The 19,843-nt window shown below is 39.7% G+C and overlaps 1 protein-coding gene across 1 annotated transcript in view; it reads right to left on the reverse strand.

The window, feature by feature from the left end:
- The window catches only part of ntrk1 (neurotrophic tyrosine kinase, receptor, type 1), an 89,453-nt gene that overhangs the window by 34,632 nt on the left and 34,978 nt on the right, over window positions 1-19,843 (reverse strand). The window contains exons 2-5 of the mRNA XM_085472275.1: window positions 7,312-7,386; window positions 6,192-6,263; window positions 3,036-3,104; window positions 1,383-1,531 (exon numbers count right to left, since the gene is read on the reverse strand). Coding sequence (XP_085328401.1) covers window positions 1,383-1,446 — 64 coding nt within the window. The 5' untranslated portion in view covers window positions 1,447-1,531; window positions 3,036-3,104; window positions 6,192-6,263; window positions 7,312-7,386. The remainder of the gene's footprint in view (window positions 1-1,382; window positions 1,532-3,035; window positions 3,105-6,191; window positions 6,264-7,311; window positions 7,387-19,843) is intronic.

Here is a 19,843-nt window from a genome sequence, read left to right on the forward strand (position 1 = left end):
CTCCTCATCTCACACACAGCACAAGAAGCAAAATTTGGGGCTCAAGTGCCAAGAAGTGCAGTTCCTCGAGTGGCCACTTGAGACTGGCTCCAAAATCTAGACCATAGGTGTCAAACTCTGGCCCGCGGGCCAAATTTGGCCCGCAGACTAATTACATTTGGCCCGCGAAGCCATACCAAATTACTATTAGAGCTGGCCTACTGGTATTATACAGCTAATATATATATTGTTTAGTATTAAGTTTTGCTTGTTCGATATTCAGTTTTTCAGCAAAACGTGTTTGAGTCCATAAGAAAAGATTCATTCTTATATCTGGAGGAATAAATATATTACAATAAATATTAACGTTAGCCTGCGACTTTGTTCCAGTTTTGAATTTTGGCCCACTGTGTATTTGAGTTTGACACCCCTGATCTAGACGATCACTATAGACTCCCATAGTTAGAAACCCCAAATCATAGCACTAATAAAGATTTTTAGGCAAACCACAAACAGTTATTTAAGTCTACATTTTTAATAACTGACCCATTTGACTAAGTAGAGGCTTACCTTTATCAGCCTGAGTGCTCTGATTCTCACAGGCAGTCTTATGCTCTACTTATTTATGTAATTACCAATGAATAGTGACTGGTAATAGTGATGTACAGACTATCCAATAAGATTAGGATTAAGGGTCTATATTTGTCATGGTAGTAAGGTGACTCCCAACCTCCCAACTGGGAAGGAATAAAAGTAGCTTTTTAAAAAGGATATAAAACATAAATACATGCAAGCATCTCCTTGTTTTTATGGCAGCGAGTCTGATTTTTTAAGCTTGTGTTTCAGCTTTATTGAAATAAGTCTTAATAGTTACTGTTACTTAGCAGGACTGTGTAGCTGTGCAATGTGCTCATAAAGTCTATATAACTTCATCCTCTTGTGCAAATATGGTGACTTGTGACGGCCATAAAGTTAAGTGGATGCTTCAAAATGCAGAGTTTAGAAGCCACTGGGTGACATCACTGTGGCTAAGTCCATCTTTTATTTAAAATCTATGGCAGAGCCAGAGCATACAAGGAAATCAGTGCTGAGTCATGTGAGCTCAGGCAGAAGGACGGAGAAAAATATTGAAAATCGAACATTTACAACAATCTGAAGCCTGAGGTTCGCTTTGGCAAACAGGGTTTAACTGCGCATGAGGTGAGAACATTATTTTTTTTAAAAACAAAAACCCAAACCTTTGACCAGATCTCACGTGTGCAACCAGCACACGTGTAGCATGACTTGCCAATAAACTACTGGTAATGTCATAAAACCTGTTGGCTTGTGTTAAATCATAACAGCTGACTGGTGTCAAACCTTTTACAGCTTTCTCAACAAGAAACAATGAAACGCATACTCACTGCAGTTTTCTATCATCAAATTGAAAAGGGACATTTTCTCGCCATCGGACAAGCAAGACAACATTTGGTTATCCAGGTCACCGCGTTCTTGCCACTGCTTCAGCCAGTAGAGCTCACATGAGCAAATGAGAGGGTTGTCTCTCAAAACGCTGAAAAGAGAAACCAACAAACAATGACTTGAAATTATTAGACATGAATCAAAAACACGTTCAGTCCTCATGCAAACAGTTTTAACTCACTGTTATATACAAATACCCTCCAAGTGTTTCATTTGAAAGCTTCTAATACAAGTGCATGACAAGGAATGTATAAAATAATTGATATAAATCCTTGAAGAATTATCTTTAATTAGAAAATAACCGTACAGACAAGCTTCTATACTTTCAGGAACCTTACAAACTACATGCTGAAAGAGGACAATCAACTCAGAAAAGAAGCAGTTAACTTTACAATATCTAAATATGTTCACCTCTGAATTGAATCAACAATTAAGGACGTGTAGTTATAGATGTAGCACAAAGACTGTTTCCCAGGTTAGTTTAGTTTCATGCTGAATAACACCTCTGTCCTTGGGCTAGAAAAAGCTAACAGCAAAAGTATAACTGACCAAAGTTCTCATCAGAAACAGAAACAGCAGGAACAGCACTGGGCCATGAGGTCACTGTGGCCTGACATGCTGGTCACATGACCATATTATACTGGGCAGTTGCTAGTTCAGGAGTGACCAGCTCACTTGCAGCCCAACTTTAAGTAAAGTGGGTGAAATCCACAAATGAACTCATTTTACACCTGTATGCCCTCCAAAAATAAGAAATAATAATTTAAAGGGCTAAAACTAACACTGAAACTAAATAAAAACTAAACTAAAACTATTTTCAAATTATAAAAACTAAGTGAAATAAGAATATCTAGTCTAGAAACTAAATGAATTTAAACTAATGAGACAAAATGAAATTGTCTTGATGCAAACATGATGTGAAGAAGTCACTTGGATTAGTTATGAAACGTTTAACCCACTGAAAACTCTACGTCCAGATGAACAGAATCAACAGCCTGCAATTGGAAAAATGTTTCCAATTGCAGGCTGGTGTTGAAGAGGAACCAGCGTAGAACAGCCCCTGCATCAGCTCCAGCACTCAGTCAGTGGAAAACAGATATACGAAGGCTGGATAAAACACACATTCTGACTTCTGAAATATGAGTTTCTGGTGCAAAGTATAATCAAAACTCCAAAGATTGTGCTCTCCTTCTCTGTCTCTGCAATTGTCACACTTTCAAAGCCATCCAGCTGCAGGTTCTTGCGCCTGGTGCAGTCAAGTTTTCTTCCAAATGCACTCTATTTTTATCCAGAAAATTCAACTTGGGTAACTTAAAGCTTGTAGAGCAATTCTGTGAAGGTAATGTGACCAACTGACTGTATGCACACTGTGTGGATGGAGAGCTGAGGTCAACTATGAGGGTAACCACAAAGCTCTGTCATGTGTTGGCACTAATGGCCATATTTTTTCATGCGGTCTGCTGCTGCAGAACAGTTGCTTACCCAAGTTGTACCTTTGAAAATTATTACATTTTTATTACCACGCTAGCTAACACAAATTTAAAATGGTTTAGATGACAGAGCGTATTCTTACTCCAAATTCTAAATGGACTCACAGGTTAAGCAGAGGCAGAAAATGAAACACCTTCCAGCTGATGTGCTCCAGAGAGTTTGATGCCAAGTTTCTGTCAAACAAAAAGAGAAGACAGGTGACATTGTGAACACTTCTTAATTCTCCTTTGTTGCATTTTCCATTGATATGCAGCCATTATATCATTTAACCTTAAGCTTTTACATGTGACATCTTTGCTGTGTCTGGATTTTACCTTTCCAGCAGCACAGACAGACAATAGTTGTCTTATTGTGCTGTCTGTTCAAATGTTGCTTTGTGAAGGAGCGCGGTTCCAAAAACAAACCAAAACAAAGCTATTACGAGTCGAAATAAAGGAAAGATTCGAGTAAATATGTTATTTTTCTTTGTAGTAATCTGGCCCTGTTCTGCAGTTGAGTCACGCTGTGATTTGATTGCTCGCTTTCAGAACAATGTGTACCTGCCTTGAATTACACTCAGTGGAAAACGTTAATGCATCCAAATGGGTCCTGATCAATTACCTTGGCACGTATTTCACACCAGCCGAGAAGCCACATTCACAAGCACCCCCGGCACATCTCTCAGTGTTTGCTTAGAGTTCAGTACATTAGGTGATTAGTTCAGTTCGCAAACACTTCTGGGGCGAGGGACAGGGCCCAGCAGTAATTCTTTGGAGTCAAATACGCTAAAGAAATACATATCGAGAAAAAAAGTTTCACATGTATCGAAGAAATGTCTGAAAAATGTCTATGAAAACCGCCGAGACATCTGGGTTTTTACTGGCCAAACGGCTGTAGCAAAGGCAGCGAATGAGTCAATGAGAATGAGTCACAGACTCTTTCTTTATCTTAACTTGTATGTCTCACGTCTCTTAAACATCTGGATGAACTGCTGCTAAATTTGGAGCAGACATTTATGCTCCTTTAAATGTCATCAATTCTGCGTTTCTGATCATTTAGAAGGTCAACTGTGTTTTGAGAAAGTTTTAATAGGTTACAATTTGTTTTAAACAAACACAAAATTACTTGCATCCCTACCAGCCTTAGCTGTAACAGTGAACATGCTAATATTGTTAACATGCTAAATTAAGATGATTAAGAAAATAAAGATTACAATGACATAATCTCTCTTTTTAAATGGGACATATTTTGCTCTGATCCTTCCTTTTTTCATCCAGTGCAGCCTTTCCATTCGACAGCTGTCTTTAACAAGCCTGTCCTATTCCCTTGGAGCTATCCTCCCTTTAAGCTAACTTTCTGACTGGCTGCACCCCTGCTGTGTGGCTGAGATTTCTATATTTAGAATATCTGCTCTTACTGACATCAGACGGAGCCAAGAACAAACACAACAGTGTCAAATCAAGCATTCAGAGCAGTCTAAAGCCTTATGTGTACATGTGTTTGATGTAAAATAAAAGTATAAGAAGGCCAATTTAACTTCAGTACATCAGCAATATCATCATGAACATCTTTGCATGGGGCACACATCATTGTGCCTCACGCCGCGGAGACATCACATTGGTGTTAGCTGTCTACAGCATCATCAATATCTACTATTACCACTACAATTTAGCTCAAATTTCAATACGCCAGACCTCAAATGTAGGAACGGGAGTCTTTTTCATTTTACCTACCAACCCAAACACACTCCTTATTCTGTTTCCTTGTTAAGATTTCAAAACATTTCAAATATGGTGATGAATCAAATCATACCGTATATGCCGACTTACAATAATAACACTGTAATCGAATGCTACATATCCTTTAGTCAATCCTCTCAGGCCACTTGAATATCACCACAAATGATCCTCAGACTTCCCAGGAATCAGCCTGTAAATAAACCTCCCTCTGAAGATGACAGAAAGCCACACTGGGGAGCGTCCAAATGGAAACCAATACATAATCACTCTGACAGGACCAAGGGTTCAATTATTTGTTTTCCTTGCCCCCAAAAGTTCATGTCAGATGGGTTAGCCATTGGGGCTTATCCATTACCAGACTCGATTCTTCCCCCGGTCCACAGGGGCAGAGCAGAGGCACGAACAGCAGCTCGTTTCTCTTTTTCTCTTTTTGCAATTTATATGAGCATTTTTTACAAAATGCATTTTTGCTGTTCGTACAACAATGAGAGCAGGAAGAGAGAAAAGAGGGGTTGGAGTCGACTGAGCTTCCCTGCTCAGTGCTTAGTTTGGCTGCAATCAGTCAGCCTTAATCTCAGAAACACATCTGTCACACAGAAAGCCCTACACTCCACCCAAACCCAGCCGCCCTCTCCCTCCACAGTGAAATATTGATTAAGTGATAATGGACCCTTAGTGGAGTGTATTTATTATGCATCAGTTGTCGATAATCCGCCAAAGTGAGCGAGTAAAAGGTGACTGGTGGATGTCTTCTCCAATTTCTTGAGCTCACCCTGCCTGCCTCACCACCACCACCACCACCCCTCCATCTATGGTCCTCGAAACCCGGCTGTCTTTCAGATAAACAACACTGGACATGTTGCACACGCTCAGTAAAATGATGAGGACAAGATGGTGGCGATAAGGGTCGCTGGCTGATGAATAGACAGATTTGATGGTTTCGGTCGATAAGGCTTCCTGGTATTATTTATTGCTGGGAATGGACTGTGAAGCTACAATGTTTGGAAAAATAAAGACTGAAAAAATAATTTCATGCAACACAATGTAGAGGCTGTAATTAACAATGAGGCTTCTTGCTAATTAGCTTTTTGGTGGTTATAACTGGATCAAATTTTATAATTGCAGATATTTTATCAGTAATAACTGACTTTAGGACTGCAGCTATGAACCATTTTCACTATTGATCCATGTAATATTCAATTTCTTGCTAATCAATGATCATAAATCCACATAATATGGAAAGCTGAAGCTATATATTAATTGTGTTTTGCACAGGCAGACAACTGAATTAAAAGTACCATATAATATAATCAGCCATGAAAGTATAAACTAATATGTATTTAATAAAATGCAAAAAAAAAAGTCATTCATGGTTTAATGTGCATCCAAAATGATTTTCCAGATTGGAGGACACAGCTGTCTGAATCTCATGTGACATGTGCAAAGAGCCGGCTGACTGACAGCGACAAACAGGATGACCGGCCCACAGGTCAAAACACGACACGGGGAACACAATCCTTCGGTATCAACAAGGACACTTACACATACTGAAGCTTGAGGTTGTTTTGGAAGGCGTAGGCAGAGATGAACCTCAGCTTGCAAAATGTGACCGTGCTGCAGAGGATGATAAAGCACAATGAACATGAAAAATCAAGAAGCAAAAAAACACTTGGAATATAATCAAGTTTTTCTTTGTTGGAAAGAAAACAACTTTAATCCTTGTCGTTTAATCATTTTGAACACAGTGTATCTGACTTTTAGTTCATCCTTTCATTCTTAACCATTTATTCAATTTAGAGTGGCATGGTGGTGCTGGAGCCGATCCCAACTATCATTTGTTGAGAGGTGGGGTAAACATTGGAGCAGCCCATCACATTCACGCCTGCAGCCAATTTAGAATCACCAGTTAAACTAGCAAACATGTCATGCATGCAACATCATAGTCCTTTGAGTATCAGGAGAGTACCCATGCAGGCATGCAAAAATCCTCATAGAGGTCTCAGTCAGCCAGCGGATTCAAACCTATGACCTTCTTGCTAACCACTGCATCACCACACAACCTCAACGTTTGTCTATTTCTGCACAAACTCAGAAGTAAGAAGATCATTTCACTTTCAGATACACAGTCTGGGAAGTATGCGAACATACTTTTGAGGCTGGAGCTTAATTTTGTTCCCAAAAATAAGCTTTGACTGTTTTATCTTAGCTTTGAGCTTTCTTTCTGTCTCGTAATAGAGTAAACACTAAATGGAGCAAATCCTGCAAACTAGTTCAGGCACATGCCTCACTTTCTTCAGGGGTAATAAACCAATCCTGCTTTTGTGAGTCTATTTAAACTAAAAATGTCCCATCTATCCCTCTGATATGTGAGTGTTGCTGCCCTTCATCACTCCCTTTTGGTTCAACCCCTCCTCTGCCTAAGCATCCACCTGTAGGCTTTGAGCAAGATAATCATATCTGCGGGAAGTAATGTGCTCAGAGCCTAGACTCCAGTCTACCTCTATTCTCCTGCTGTAGGAAAATCATTTCAAACATCAGTTTTCTGACTGAAGTATAGTGTGAGAATAGAAAACTTGACACACACAATAATGATAAGAGGACAGATCAGTCAGTTGTATAGGTTGACAAACTCAAAATAAGTTGAGAGAAAAGAATGACTTACAGGTTTTTCAGCTCTCTGTAGAAGATAAGGTCGACTTCTGTTATGTTCTCCAGGCTGGCTTGGTTTTCTATGTAACTAGTTAATAAAGAAAGGACGACAGAAAGTGATGGAGAGAGAGTTAGATGAAGGTATTGTGTTGTGACCTTCAGTCTTTTGTTATGTAGACATTCATATACTGTAAGCTCATACTGAATAGGAAATATGCAAAAGAAAAAAAGACTAATAAAAGGATTGATTGAACTTGATTCAGACCAGAAAAGAAGTCGTTTTCTTTGGGGGAATTCCAACAGTGGAAAGATGCAGGAATAACAGCAACAAGGAGAAATAACTACATTTAAAAAAACAGGTGCTTTGTACTCAAACCCCCAAGAAACACGATGAAAAGACATAAAGTTTCTAAATTAAACAAAAAGAAGCTAAAGCAGGATTTATATTTCAGATTTGATTTTATCCTCTGATTGGTAACAATTATTTTATGCATAGTCAATATAAGATTGCAGCAACTGAACAATCAAAACAACAGTAACAAAAACATCACACAAAACATTGTCCAGAAATAAACCTGGAAGCCACTGAAGTCAGCATCATGACACTGAGGAAGAGGATCCCAGCCACCTTTGTAACTATGGCCTTTTGAAGAGCAATGGCAGCTACTTGATGTGACGTGAACAGCATCATGGAAACCAGTTTCATCCCAGTGGTTCTTCACTCGGGTCAGTATGTCAGACATGTATCAGATCTACCTCACATGAGAGTTATCTTAAACAGATATGAAAATATACTATCCGGTCAAAAGATTGGAAGTCACACATGAGCAAAAGCTAAAACACTTTTTCTGCACTCTTAGCAAACTGACCTGCAGTATGTCAACGTTATACAAATACCAGCTTCTTAGTTAAAAGGCAACAATTATACTTTAATGTTCTCTCATATGTATGCTGTTACAAAGATCAAACTAAATTTCAAGTGATGAGATCAGCTCATATCAACCAAAAGCTCAAACTTTCAGTGAGAGCAGATATTCTTAGTATGGTCACCTCAGGCGCGCACTCTGACTTTGAGCACAGAAAATAAAGTTGTCTTAATCGGAGTGGAAAGCGAGCTACAATAGGTTGTTTCAGATGTGCACAAAGGTCCAGTGTAATATAATTAAGGGTTTTTTTTAATGAAGGTTATATCAAAAAGCATCAGTAACAACAGTTTGGGACATGCAACCCTGGAACTTGAACACCCACAAAACAGACTAAGAGCAGATGACAAACCCTGGCAAGAAGTCCAGGGACGCACAAATGGCAAAGCCTAATAAAAGCGAATGTGCCACTCATGTGGGGGGAAAAATAATGCCCTAAGATGTGCCAGGCGAACGGGAAATTCTTCTCAATGAGTCACTTTCCACTTTTCCAGACAGAGCCTACCTCAGAATAACTAGTGAGCCGCAGATCGATGTAGCACTCAATGGAAGGACAGCCAGCTCTTTTCAGGAGATATCTGAATAGATGGCCCGTTTAGACCTTCCAAGGATCTCACTGGAGATCTGTCCACCTCATTCTGTGCCCTTCTCCAACTCTCCAGTCCCTGCTAGGCTCCATATAAATGTTGCTCATTTTGCTCAGGAGGACACTTACTTAATGGGCTTTTAAAAAGATGTGTAGATACAAAAATTGAAGGATTTTATTTATGTGAGTGTTTTTAGCCCTTTGTTGAATGCATTATAGTATCCTTCAGAAAGTGTAAAATGAACCAAATGGCCAGAATCAATAGAAAATATAAAAATAATGCCCTTTTCTGGAGACTGCCTTGAGGCAAGCACAATAGAGAAGAATATGAAAAATAGAAAGGGAATGTTTAAACAACCACAAGTTTTTTGTTACAAATAATAAGAAAGATGGGTTCTCTGCAGTATTAACGCACTTCTATCGTACATAGATGAAACAATATGCAGAAATGTAAAAAACAAACTGTCACTATGAAAAATAACAGTAACAGAATACTGAGAGCAATAACACCAGTAAACAACATTGCTTTTGCAAAACTCGCCTCACCTCTGCATTTCGAAGTTTCAATTTTAGCATTTTGGCACCCGCCATGTTGGTTATTCAAAGCCAGAGGTTTACTTTAGGCACCAGTCACACCAGCATGGAAGCCAGTCAGTGACCAACTGGCTACCACCGGTCTCGAGGAAAAATGTGCATTCTTCGACGACTTGCGAGTTGTTGCTGGCGTTGATGCTTTTTAATGCTGAGCTCTAAGGGAACTGACTTGCTTTTGACAACTTGAATAACTGCTGTTTTTGCCACTTGTGCATTGGATCCATTTTTCACCCCATGGTTCCTGTTGAGGCTATAATTGGTTTAGTTGGTCTGATGAGCACATAGTCAAGATATGATTACTGTGCTGAACACTCCATTGAAGACAATACCAGCTGACCGCTTCTTCTCTAAATAGCTCTTGCATAGTTTGGAGCTGTGCTTTGTGCCACTGTCCTGTTGGCTCAAACCAATTAACATCCATAAGATATTGCACGGTCTTGTACAATGAAGTGATTTATCCTGTACAAATCTCCCACTTTACCACCACCAACACCCCCCAAAATATCATGTTCTGTGTCATTAGTGGGAACATCTTTAAACATTAGAATCTGTCCATAACACCCTTCCCCATCATCATCATCTGCCCACTGCCTGTGTTTTTTGCCCATTTCTATCTGTTCTCTTTAGTCTTTAATCTCACATGTACCTTTTTCTGCCTAGAAGCCAATATCCTGGAGTTGGCCCTTCACTGTTGAGACTGATGTTTTGAGAGTAATGAAGCTGCCAGTTGAAGACCTATGAGGCATCTGTTTCTCAGACTCTGATGTGCTCTTGCTCAGCGGTGCACTGTGGCCTCTTACTTCTCTTTCTATTCTGTTTAGAGCCGGTTTGCCCTGCTCTCTGATGGGAGTAGTACACACTGTTTTATGAAATCTTCCATTTTCGGGGGCAATTTTCCACATGGAATAGCCTTCATTTCTTAGACCAGGAATACTCTGACAAATTTCAAAAGAAAGTAATTTCTCATAAAACCCACAAAAAGCTCCAGAGGCTCGACTAGCCAAACTGCTTCCTTAATCAGCACAGGACTTTTAGGCTGTGCTAACACAACCAGAAAATGTTTTCTTTCAGTGATCAATTAGTATTTTGATATGATGAAGTTGCATTAGATAAACCTGTTGTATATCTAAATAGAAAATAAATATCTATGATCACTAGTTGGATTAATGACAGTCAGTTATGGCCTTTCTGATCAAACATTTGAGTGGTTATGTACCTATGAAACAATGCCACTGAATGATAATCAAATATCTTAACCCCTTAATGCCTAGTGTGCCATATTTGATAAGTTTTAGTGAGTTTTTGAATTCTAAATCATCAGTGTGATCTTTTTTTCTCCAACACATTTTAGGCAATAAAAAAGCAATACTTACAAAGAATAAAAACACTGAAAATATCATGTTTTCAAAATAAAATATTTTTCACTGAGGTAAAAGAGTATTTTTGATTAATGCAATTACTAAAAACATTCAGCAATGATTACGTAGCTGCAAATTATTCAGAAGAGTTCAGCTGTTGAAATTTCAATCCAAGCCGCTAAAAAAAAAATTCACAAATACAACCTTTACCTAAAATGGGAAACGATATTTTGAGAAAAGCTTCGTGCTAACTAACAAACCATTTTCCTCCAACAAAACCTGTGACATGAGCTGAAAGGGCTATGTGAGGACGTGTAGAACGACCCTGAAGGTGAGATCCTACATATGATTCAAAAGCTGATGAATGCTGTTTGCTTGAAGGGGACCTATAATGCTTTTCTTTACTTTCTGTCATGCATCCTTGTGATGGATGCTCACGCTGACGATAGCCAAAGTTTAAGCTAAGAGGACAGATTATCTACAAGCAATCCCTGAGAGCAAGGATATCGGATATCACTGCTCTAAACATCAAACAACATTTACATTTTTGCTTAATTAACTTTTCTGCTGAAATGACATTAGCTGTGACATAGACCAGCAGTCCCCAACCCCCGGGCCATGGACTGGTACTGGTCCGTGAGTCGTTCGGTACCGGGCTGTGAGAGTTGGGGCTTGGGTGTGAAATTTGTGGTTTTCAGGGTTTTTATCGTTAACTCGGTTTCCCTGGGTCTTTTCCCGTGTTGTAGTTGTTTTTGTTATTTTGAAAAAAATATCTAGGCATTACCATAGCAACCAGAGAGCATTAAGGGGCAGAGAGGAGGATGTTACTCTCAACGTTGTTGGTGCATCTCAGGAGGACGCTGCTAATAAAGTTACACAATTACACTGTGAATTCTCATTTATTATTATATTTTTAAAATACCACAGGTTTTGTCTTGGTCATATCATTTTATTTTGTTGTATTTATCTGCGACACCTAAAGGCCGGTCTGTGAAAATATTGTCTAACATTGAACTGGTCCGTGGCGAATAAAAGGGGACTGCTGCCATAGACGGTATATAAAAGATGGATGTAGGCACGGGGGTTTCTAGACTCCACAATTTGGTTTCTGCTCCACTCCAGTTTTCTTAATAAAGGTTTGATGTTGAATTTATTTGTTGGGGTTGGATTAGCTTCTCTGTTGGAAAAATTAAAGTGCCTTAAATGTGCATTTTATCTGAAACGACAATAAAACTTTGGTCCAATAAAAGTCTGACTTCACACCGGTAAACACTTTCCTGATAAGTTTTTTGGCCCAGTCACTCATTTCCGGTCACTCTAAATAAAACATAGAAGTCTACTTAGTAAATCTTGGTGATACTATGTTTCAAAATGAAAGGAAATGCTCATCTCCAGGCTTCATAATGGGATGCCAGAAACCAATAGGTGACGTCACAGTAACTACAGTCACCTTTTGATAACCCTGGACGGGTCACCAGCCTTCCCTAACTGTCAAATCCACAGAAAAAGTCAATCTAGAATCACCAGCTAACCTAACATGCATCGATGGATTGTGGGAAGAAACAGGAGAACCCAAAAAGACCCACAAAGGCAAAAGATGAGCATGCAAACACCAAATAGAAAGGTCAGCTCTCGATAATTTATGGTTATGCTACAGCTTATGATTCACAGATTTGAAAAATGTGTCATTTTGTAGCAAAAGTGGAGGTTATGCAATCAAAAAATTAATAAGAAAGAAAGAGAAGACTGGACCTATGCCATAAACATACCTGTGCTAATTTCTAATTAATGATGGTCACTTTCAGCGTGTGCTGTTGTTTCAACTTCCCAGTTCGCTGTATGTCAGCTGCAACACACAAACCTTTTTATTCATGTCTGATTGACCCACACAGCAATAATATGATTACAGGGCAGGTGGGCCCAGGATCACCCATCGCCCTTACTTATTGGATTGAGCCAAGTGGGTTGTATATCATCTATTGTTCCCGGGTGGGGGCACTGACTGGCAATTCACAAAATTGAATTTATAACTCAGCTTATGATGAATTTCAGCCTGTGTTCCACAGTTAATGGCCCCTTGTTTGTTCCACATATCGGCTGTATTCCCTTGCACCGCCAATACAGAGAAGTGTTGTTGTTTGCTGCCATGTAGAGCACCACGCTAAACAGAAGCCCACTCGCTTATTGATTTCAGAGAGAATGTCAAGCCTCAACCTGAGCCCTACCAAGCATGTTCAGCTGCAGATACGAGGAAACACCTGTGATAGAGGGGCTATAGTACAGTGGAAAAAAGAAGTGGAGTATAGGTGAATAGAAGTAGAAAGTGGCAGTGGATTGACTTTCTCCAACGAAATAGCATTTCAGAAGTTTAGTTCCTTAACAGGTGCTAATTGCTCAGATCCGGGAACTGGAACAAAGAGAGAACAGCGTGGCGGTGCGGAGAGTGACATTTAGTTTTCCATGTTGGAGCTGATGGCAGGTTGCATAATAATACAGCAGCTTTCTTTGAATCACAGGTGGTCAGTTTTCTACTTCTTTTTCAGTGCAAAGTTTTAAAAAGCCAATTTTAAATAACAGTCATCTGCTGCAGACATGCTGTCGCAGACTGAGAAATCTCAATTCATCTCAGTTATTCATGAGTTTTGCTCAAGCACATTCCCCAGGGTCTGCCTGTCAATCAGCTGGGTGATTATTTTTTTTAAAGCGTGATGTCTGGTTGTGAAGAACTAACTAACCAAAAAATAAATAAATAAAAAATCAACAGATCAGCCATCTTCCATTTCATATTTTACCAACATACTGAAGCCCACTAAAGGAAGACGTACTCGGTCAGACCAACCTTAGCGGGTCAGACAATCATTCAAGAATGGAATTTATATTAGAGCCACAAAAATTAAGAAATACTTTCTACACATGGTTTGGATAGTCTAGTATGTGTTTTTAACTATGACACATCAAGTAAATATTTTTTCCACCTAAACTTTATAATGCACCTTTACAACTTCTTTTTCCTTCCCCTAAATATAACTAACAAGAAATCATCACATAGTTTATGTGATGCGATAAATTTGTATTATTCTGCAAACTTTGCACTCAAACCTGAGATATCATCAGCAAAAAGAGGTCAAACTTTGAAACTGCCAAAAGTAGAGCGAGGAGATCCACTGAAGATCTTGAGGGACACAGACACAGACTGGCTGGAAGACATCAGTTTCCATCACTCTGTGGCAGTTACTGTCAGCTCCAGATCCAGTATTGATTGCCAATAGCCAAAGTGTCTAAATTACTGACATTCTAATGCATCTCAGATAGCAGAAGCTTTATTTTACCTCAAGAGGAACCTAAATTTGGCTAGCAATGACATCATTCTCTGGAGATGAGAAATTATGGAAGATGTTGTGAGGCACAACCAGACATCACCAGCGTTGTGACAGACCACTTTACCACAGTACAAGCTGTATCTGACTTTTTAATATGAAAATAATGAAAAACAAAAGTACATGTGCATTTGAACTTCAGAAACTTATAACGCATTAGCATTAAAAGAAGAATAAAGTCAATGTGTCTTACTGAACTCTGTCTATGGGCTACTTCTGCTTCCATCTCACGCATATGCACAACCTTAGCTATGACTGTAGAGCTAAACACCCAGAGCAGACATATAAACTCTCTTAAACTGAAAAAAGCCCACAAATTATTTACAAATGTGGCCCTAATGTGAGAATTCACATCAGATGTGAAGGCTTTGGAAAATTGCCCCATTAAAACCAAAACTCTGGCACTGAAACAAGTTTTAGTGACAACATAAGGTGAACACAAACTGAGAAAATCAAGCTTGGCTGACAACCAACATCAAGGCATGTGAGCACATCTGACACACTCATGCTCATTCAGAGGAACATGCAGAGCAGGTGCACATCGTACTCACATCTCTGTCACGTTCTCGCTCTCTTGCAAAGCAAGCGGCGGGATGCTGGTTATGCCATTGGGTTCCAGGCACTGCAGCATGGCAAAAGAGCACCGGCAAGCCGATGGGCATCCGCCCAGGGTGGGAGTTGGTGCCGGGCTCAGCAGGATGAGCACCAGGGGCAGCAGAAGTGCCAGGGCCCGAGGTGCCATAGCCATCTCAAAAAAGGATTTCCTCAGCTCCACCAGTAGCCTTGGCAGTTGTAGTTAGAGTCAGTGTAATTCAGCTAATGCAGAGTGAATAAGAGTGTTGAAGAGCTTTCACACAATCCTCCTCTTGACTCTGGAAGGGTTGAGATCCCAGCTGGTCAGGGTCTGGTACTGAGCCACAGCTGTACTGAGCAGCAGGAGGGGCAGGCAGGCAAAGCAAGCAAAGGGGCCCTTGGGACATGGTAGTAGTGGGCTGCAGCCTCTTTTTCTCTCCTCCACGATGAAGGGAGGAGCAATATACCACGGGCCAGAGTCACCAGACACCTCAGAAAAGGGGGAGAGGGAGGGGTGGAGGTGAAGGGTGTGTGTTGATGATAATGAGCAGAGGAGATGGGGATATGGTCGGTGGTGAACTCATCTCCTACTCCTCCTCCTCCTCCCCCATTCCCGGGTGAGAAGTCTGCTGTCCCGCCAGCCAAGCCAAGAAGTCAGGGCTCTTGGGTGCTTGGATGTATACAGCAGCGGACTCACGCTCTCCCCACTGCAGCAACATCCGGCTGCAGTGATGGATCTCTATGCCCCGGGAGTGACAGCGCTCTGGGAGTGACTGTGTCCCAATTGCTGGCAGGTTCATGACTGTTGACACTTAGGAGGTCAGTGATGACTAAGTAGCTGTGGAGGCGCGTGTTCTATTTACAGTAAGCTGTTTTTCCAAAAACTCCCAACAGGATTCAATAATAGGAAGCAAAAGCAGAGGAATGTAGGTCTTTAGAGTTTGTTTTTCCATCAATGGATCATTTAAAGTGTCGTTAGCCCCACATCATTAGCTCACAGTCATTTTAAAAAAGTGACTTCTAGTTCATGTTGACAAATGAGTATCAACTTGATTTATATGGAGTCCATCTAAACTAGTAGCCACTGAACATTCTGCCAAATGTTATAGTACAGCCTTTATTAAGACATAACATCTGTTTAATCAGATGTTTCAAAAACTATTGCTCACTATAGACTTGAGAGTCCTTTTTCCCACAAATTGCATACAACCCAATAAAAAAATTAAATAAAATGCTACTCTCTATGAGTGGCATGATTATGTTGCATACAAGTCAGGAAAAAAAGGACTGTGCTGCCAAAGAAGCTGAAATAGAATATTAAGTAAAATAAAAGAATCCAATTAGAATTAAAGGAAGCTTATTATACAACAAAATAAGAAGCAGCCCTTATTAAACCAGGAAGGTTTAAACCAGTTTCACCTCATTAACAGCTATACTGAGAATAAACAAAGACAAGCCAATAATTCCTGAATTAATGAGAGCTTTAAAATATTCTATACACTAAATCGTAGAGCCTAGAGATCGATACGGGTGTAGGTGGGTTTGTGGATCATTCGTGTATCACAGTTATCAAAGCCTCTTGGTATCCCCATCTCCATGCTGGAAATGGATAACCCATTCTCTGCAATTCAGCCGGGGAAATGTCGTGGAGAACACGGAGAAACAAGGAGAAAATTTATAACCTACTGATAGAGGTATTTAACAACCCATTTGTGGACTCCAGACTCCCTGAATGAGTGTACAGAGCCAATATGTATAAGTATTATCCAAGATACTGGCTTTCAGGGGAGAGAAGGTTCTAACTTCAATAAAAGATGAGGTAAGATTAATTAGGGCTTGAATCCTATAACATAACAAAAGACGCCTACTCTATATCATTCATTATCTCAGCACCCATAAAAAGTTAGGTGCTGCTGTTTCCACTGAGGCTGAAAAAGTCAGTAGAACTGAATGGGAAGATATGTGTCTGCTATCTGCTCCCTTCAAAATAAAAAGAGGCACAGCTGATTAGGAGCCTTAGCATTGGCTAAATCCAGATATTCAAGAAATAACAGTGGGTAACAAACAATAACATTTTATTGTACGCCGATGACATTGTTCTGACATTAACAAATGATTCTCACTAATTAGCAGCGTTAACTGAATGTGTTGAAGAAATCAGGCTAATATGTAGGTAGAAAGTAATTTGGCAATAATTATCCTAAATAGTGGAAGAAATAATGAACCAGCCTGAATTCAGCCTTGCTGCTTGGTACCGTCGGGGTTTGTAGCATGAGCTGTTTGTAAATCTAAACATGACAACATTAGAACCACCAAAATATCGTAAAATAACGCATTCATTTTAAGATTCTGCTTCTCATTTTTAATTTTCTTCTGCACATCACCATTCCTTCCCTTCTGAGAGCCTCCTGCTCTGTTACTCCTATCATACCATCTGCTCGTCTGACCACCATGAGCTTTCAGCCGAGTAGCCCCTCATCCTTGGAACCTGAAAGAGCTCTCACACATTGTGAAAAACAACCATGTGATAACTTATGCATTATGGGCCTGGAGGAAACAAAAATATTTATAATATTCATCCTCTTTATCGTATAACAACACTGACAGATAATCTTGCAAAGTTTACACTTTGACAAAGAACTGGCATTGTTAGAATCTTTGACCTCTTTGAGAATGGGGAATTTAGGACATTTGACTCACTGGAAGCTCGATATAATATATCAAATATATTAAGACTTCTACAAATATTTATAGACCAGAACCTTTGTATACAAGAGGAACAACTCACTAGAAATTCCAGATGACTCACATCCGTTAGATACGATTTTTTCTTAAGTACAAGCAGCAGAAACACAAATTTTATTCTGACATGTTTTGCTTGAATCTGGATAAACTTTCATGACTAATGATGTCCTGGAGTATTATCACCAAATCTGTAATAGATAATGATGTGTGGGACAAATTTCTTTGAATACCTTGCAGAATTTCAATTTGCAGGTCTAAAGAATTACAATTTCATATTTTGCACCATATCTACGTACCGTAAACCACTCAATCAATCGGTTACAGATACTTCTGATTAATTGAGCTTTATTTATAGAGCTCCAAATCACAACAACCGTTGTCTCACAGTATTTTATAGTAAAGACTCTAATAGTATAAAACCCATTCCAACCTCTGCACCACCAAAAGCTGTCAAAGAACATCACTGACAACACCGTAGATCTGCATTATGTTACTTATTTCACAACCTCTGCTGTTTTTCTGCATAAACTGCAACATATTCAAACCATCTTCTACATGAAAGAGGTATGAGCTAAAAAGCAAAGTGAGACCATGCTGATAGGCGAGTTCACTGACGGTGTGATTTATCCTGCAGCTGCAAACATTAACCTGCTGCAGAGACCCGTTACTGTCCATCACTCATATATTCTTTAGATGAGTGCAGCCAATTTTCATCAGTGGGCCATGCACTGTGCCCCACCCCCATTTCTCTTGGTCACTCTGCACATGAGTAAGGTCAAAATGTCCTGACCACAGTTACTGGCCATAAGCTAAATAGCTATTTTTTGCTGCTGTCATCAGGATTATCTGGTGGCTTAATTGCACTTCCTTTTGCTTGGCCTTAGCTCAGCAAAAGCATTCATTCACACGATAAAGTGTCTGAAAGCTTAGACGTAGCAGATGAAGATGATACATTTCTTTGAGGTTTATGTAATGCAAGCAGGTTGTAATGTGTGCTTTCTCGTTTAAAAAAAATTAAAAACATATTTACATTCTTATTAAAACATTTCTATAATTTCCAAGCTCTGTTTGACACAAGGATATCCTGGTGGCAAGGTGGTTAGCACCACTGCTGCATCGCAAGAAGGCCCAGGCTCTGAATCCAGGCCGAGGCCTTTCTGTGTGGAGTCGCTTGTTCTTCCCGTATCTGCATATCTGCATAGGTGCACTTAGTTGGGGCTCTACTAAAATAGCTGTTGGAGAAACAGCTTTATAATTTTCCCTGTAGTACCAAGGGCCCAGGATTTAAAGGTAGAATAATGTCTCAGCATCTCTTAATTGTACTTCAATGTTTCTCCTACAGGCCTCCAGATGGAGTGAGCTGCAAAATAACTGTGCAGAACCCACGAAGGGAGAAAGAGAGCAAATCGCAACAGGTCCAAAAAAACCAACTTGTTCCCAAGGCGTCAATTACAGGACTTTCTGTGAGATGCCACTGGAGTCAGAGAGACATACACAAGCCTCCTTTGGCATAGGAAACTTGATGGAAAAGATGTGCCAAAAGAGAGAGAGAGAGAGAGAGAGAGAGAGAGAGAGAGAGAGAGAGAGAGAGAGAGAGAGAGAGAGAGAGAGAGAGAGAGAGAGAGAGAGAGAGAGAGAGAGAGAGAGAGAGAGAGAGAGAGAGAGAGAGAGAGAGAGAGAGAGATGCCAGATAACCTTTGCCAAAGAAAACATATTTGATGCCCTGTTAATGTGAAAAGTCTGAGAACCCAAATAAAAGAGAAAACCACAGCATTCGTTCTTTCAAATTCTGTCAACAAAAGAAGATGCAAGGTCCATAATATACTAAAAATTAATTGTCCATTTACAACACTGCAGAGGTACATGCTGACATCCCACAAGTGCACCTGTAAAAATGTTGCTATCTCCTGTCAGCAGGAAAACGAGAAATCCATGTAAAATATTTTAACCTGAAAAAAAAAACAGTCTCAAATCTCAAACTTGGGTCGATGATAAAAGTTACACCACGCAGACCAACATAGACCCACGTGTATCTACGTTGTATCTACGTTGTATATGTGTCAAAAGAATAAAGACTGACATACAGATGTAGCATTTTTAACTGGCTCCACTGCTTTGACCAAAGTGCAGCATTATACAAGTTTCTTCTTATTTTCTTTCCCCTGAGTGTTGGTTATTGTTGTGCTGATGATTTGCTCCTTTTGTAAAGCACCTTCTTTTTGTGTTTGTTTATGCTTTTATGATACGTTTATAAATAACAGATTTTGGTAGATTGCACTGTAGCTGTAATTTTTACATAGTACTACAGATGCAGACTTTAAATCTCCTTTACTTATTAAACCCCTCTTGCTTTTGCTACTATCATTATTTGCTGCCCTGTTGTTGTTTC

Source organism: Copadichromis virginalis, linkage group LG11 (genome assembly GCF_057382275.1).
Source record: "Copadichromis virginalis isolate Kocher_CV1m ecotype Utaka linkage group LG11, C_Virginalis_male_GT1.1, whole genome shotgun sequence".
NCBI classification, from domain to species: domain Eukaryota; kingdom Metazoa; phylum Chordata; class Actinopteri; order Cichliformes; family Cichlidae; genus Copadichromis; species Copadichromis virginalis.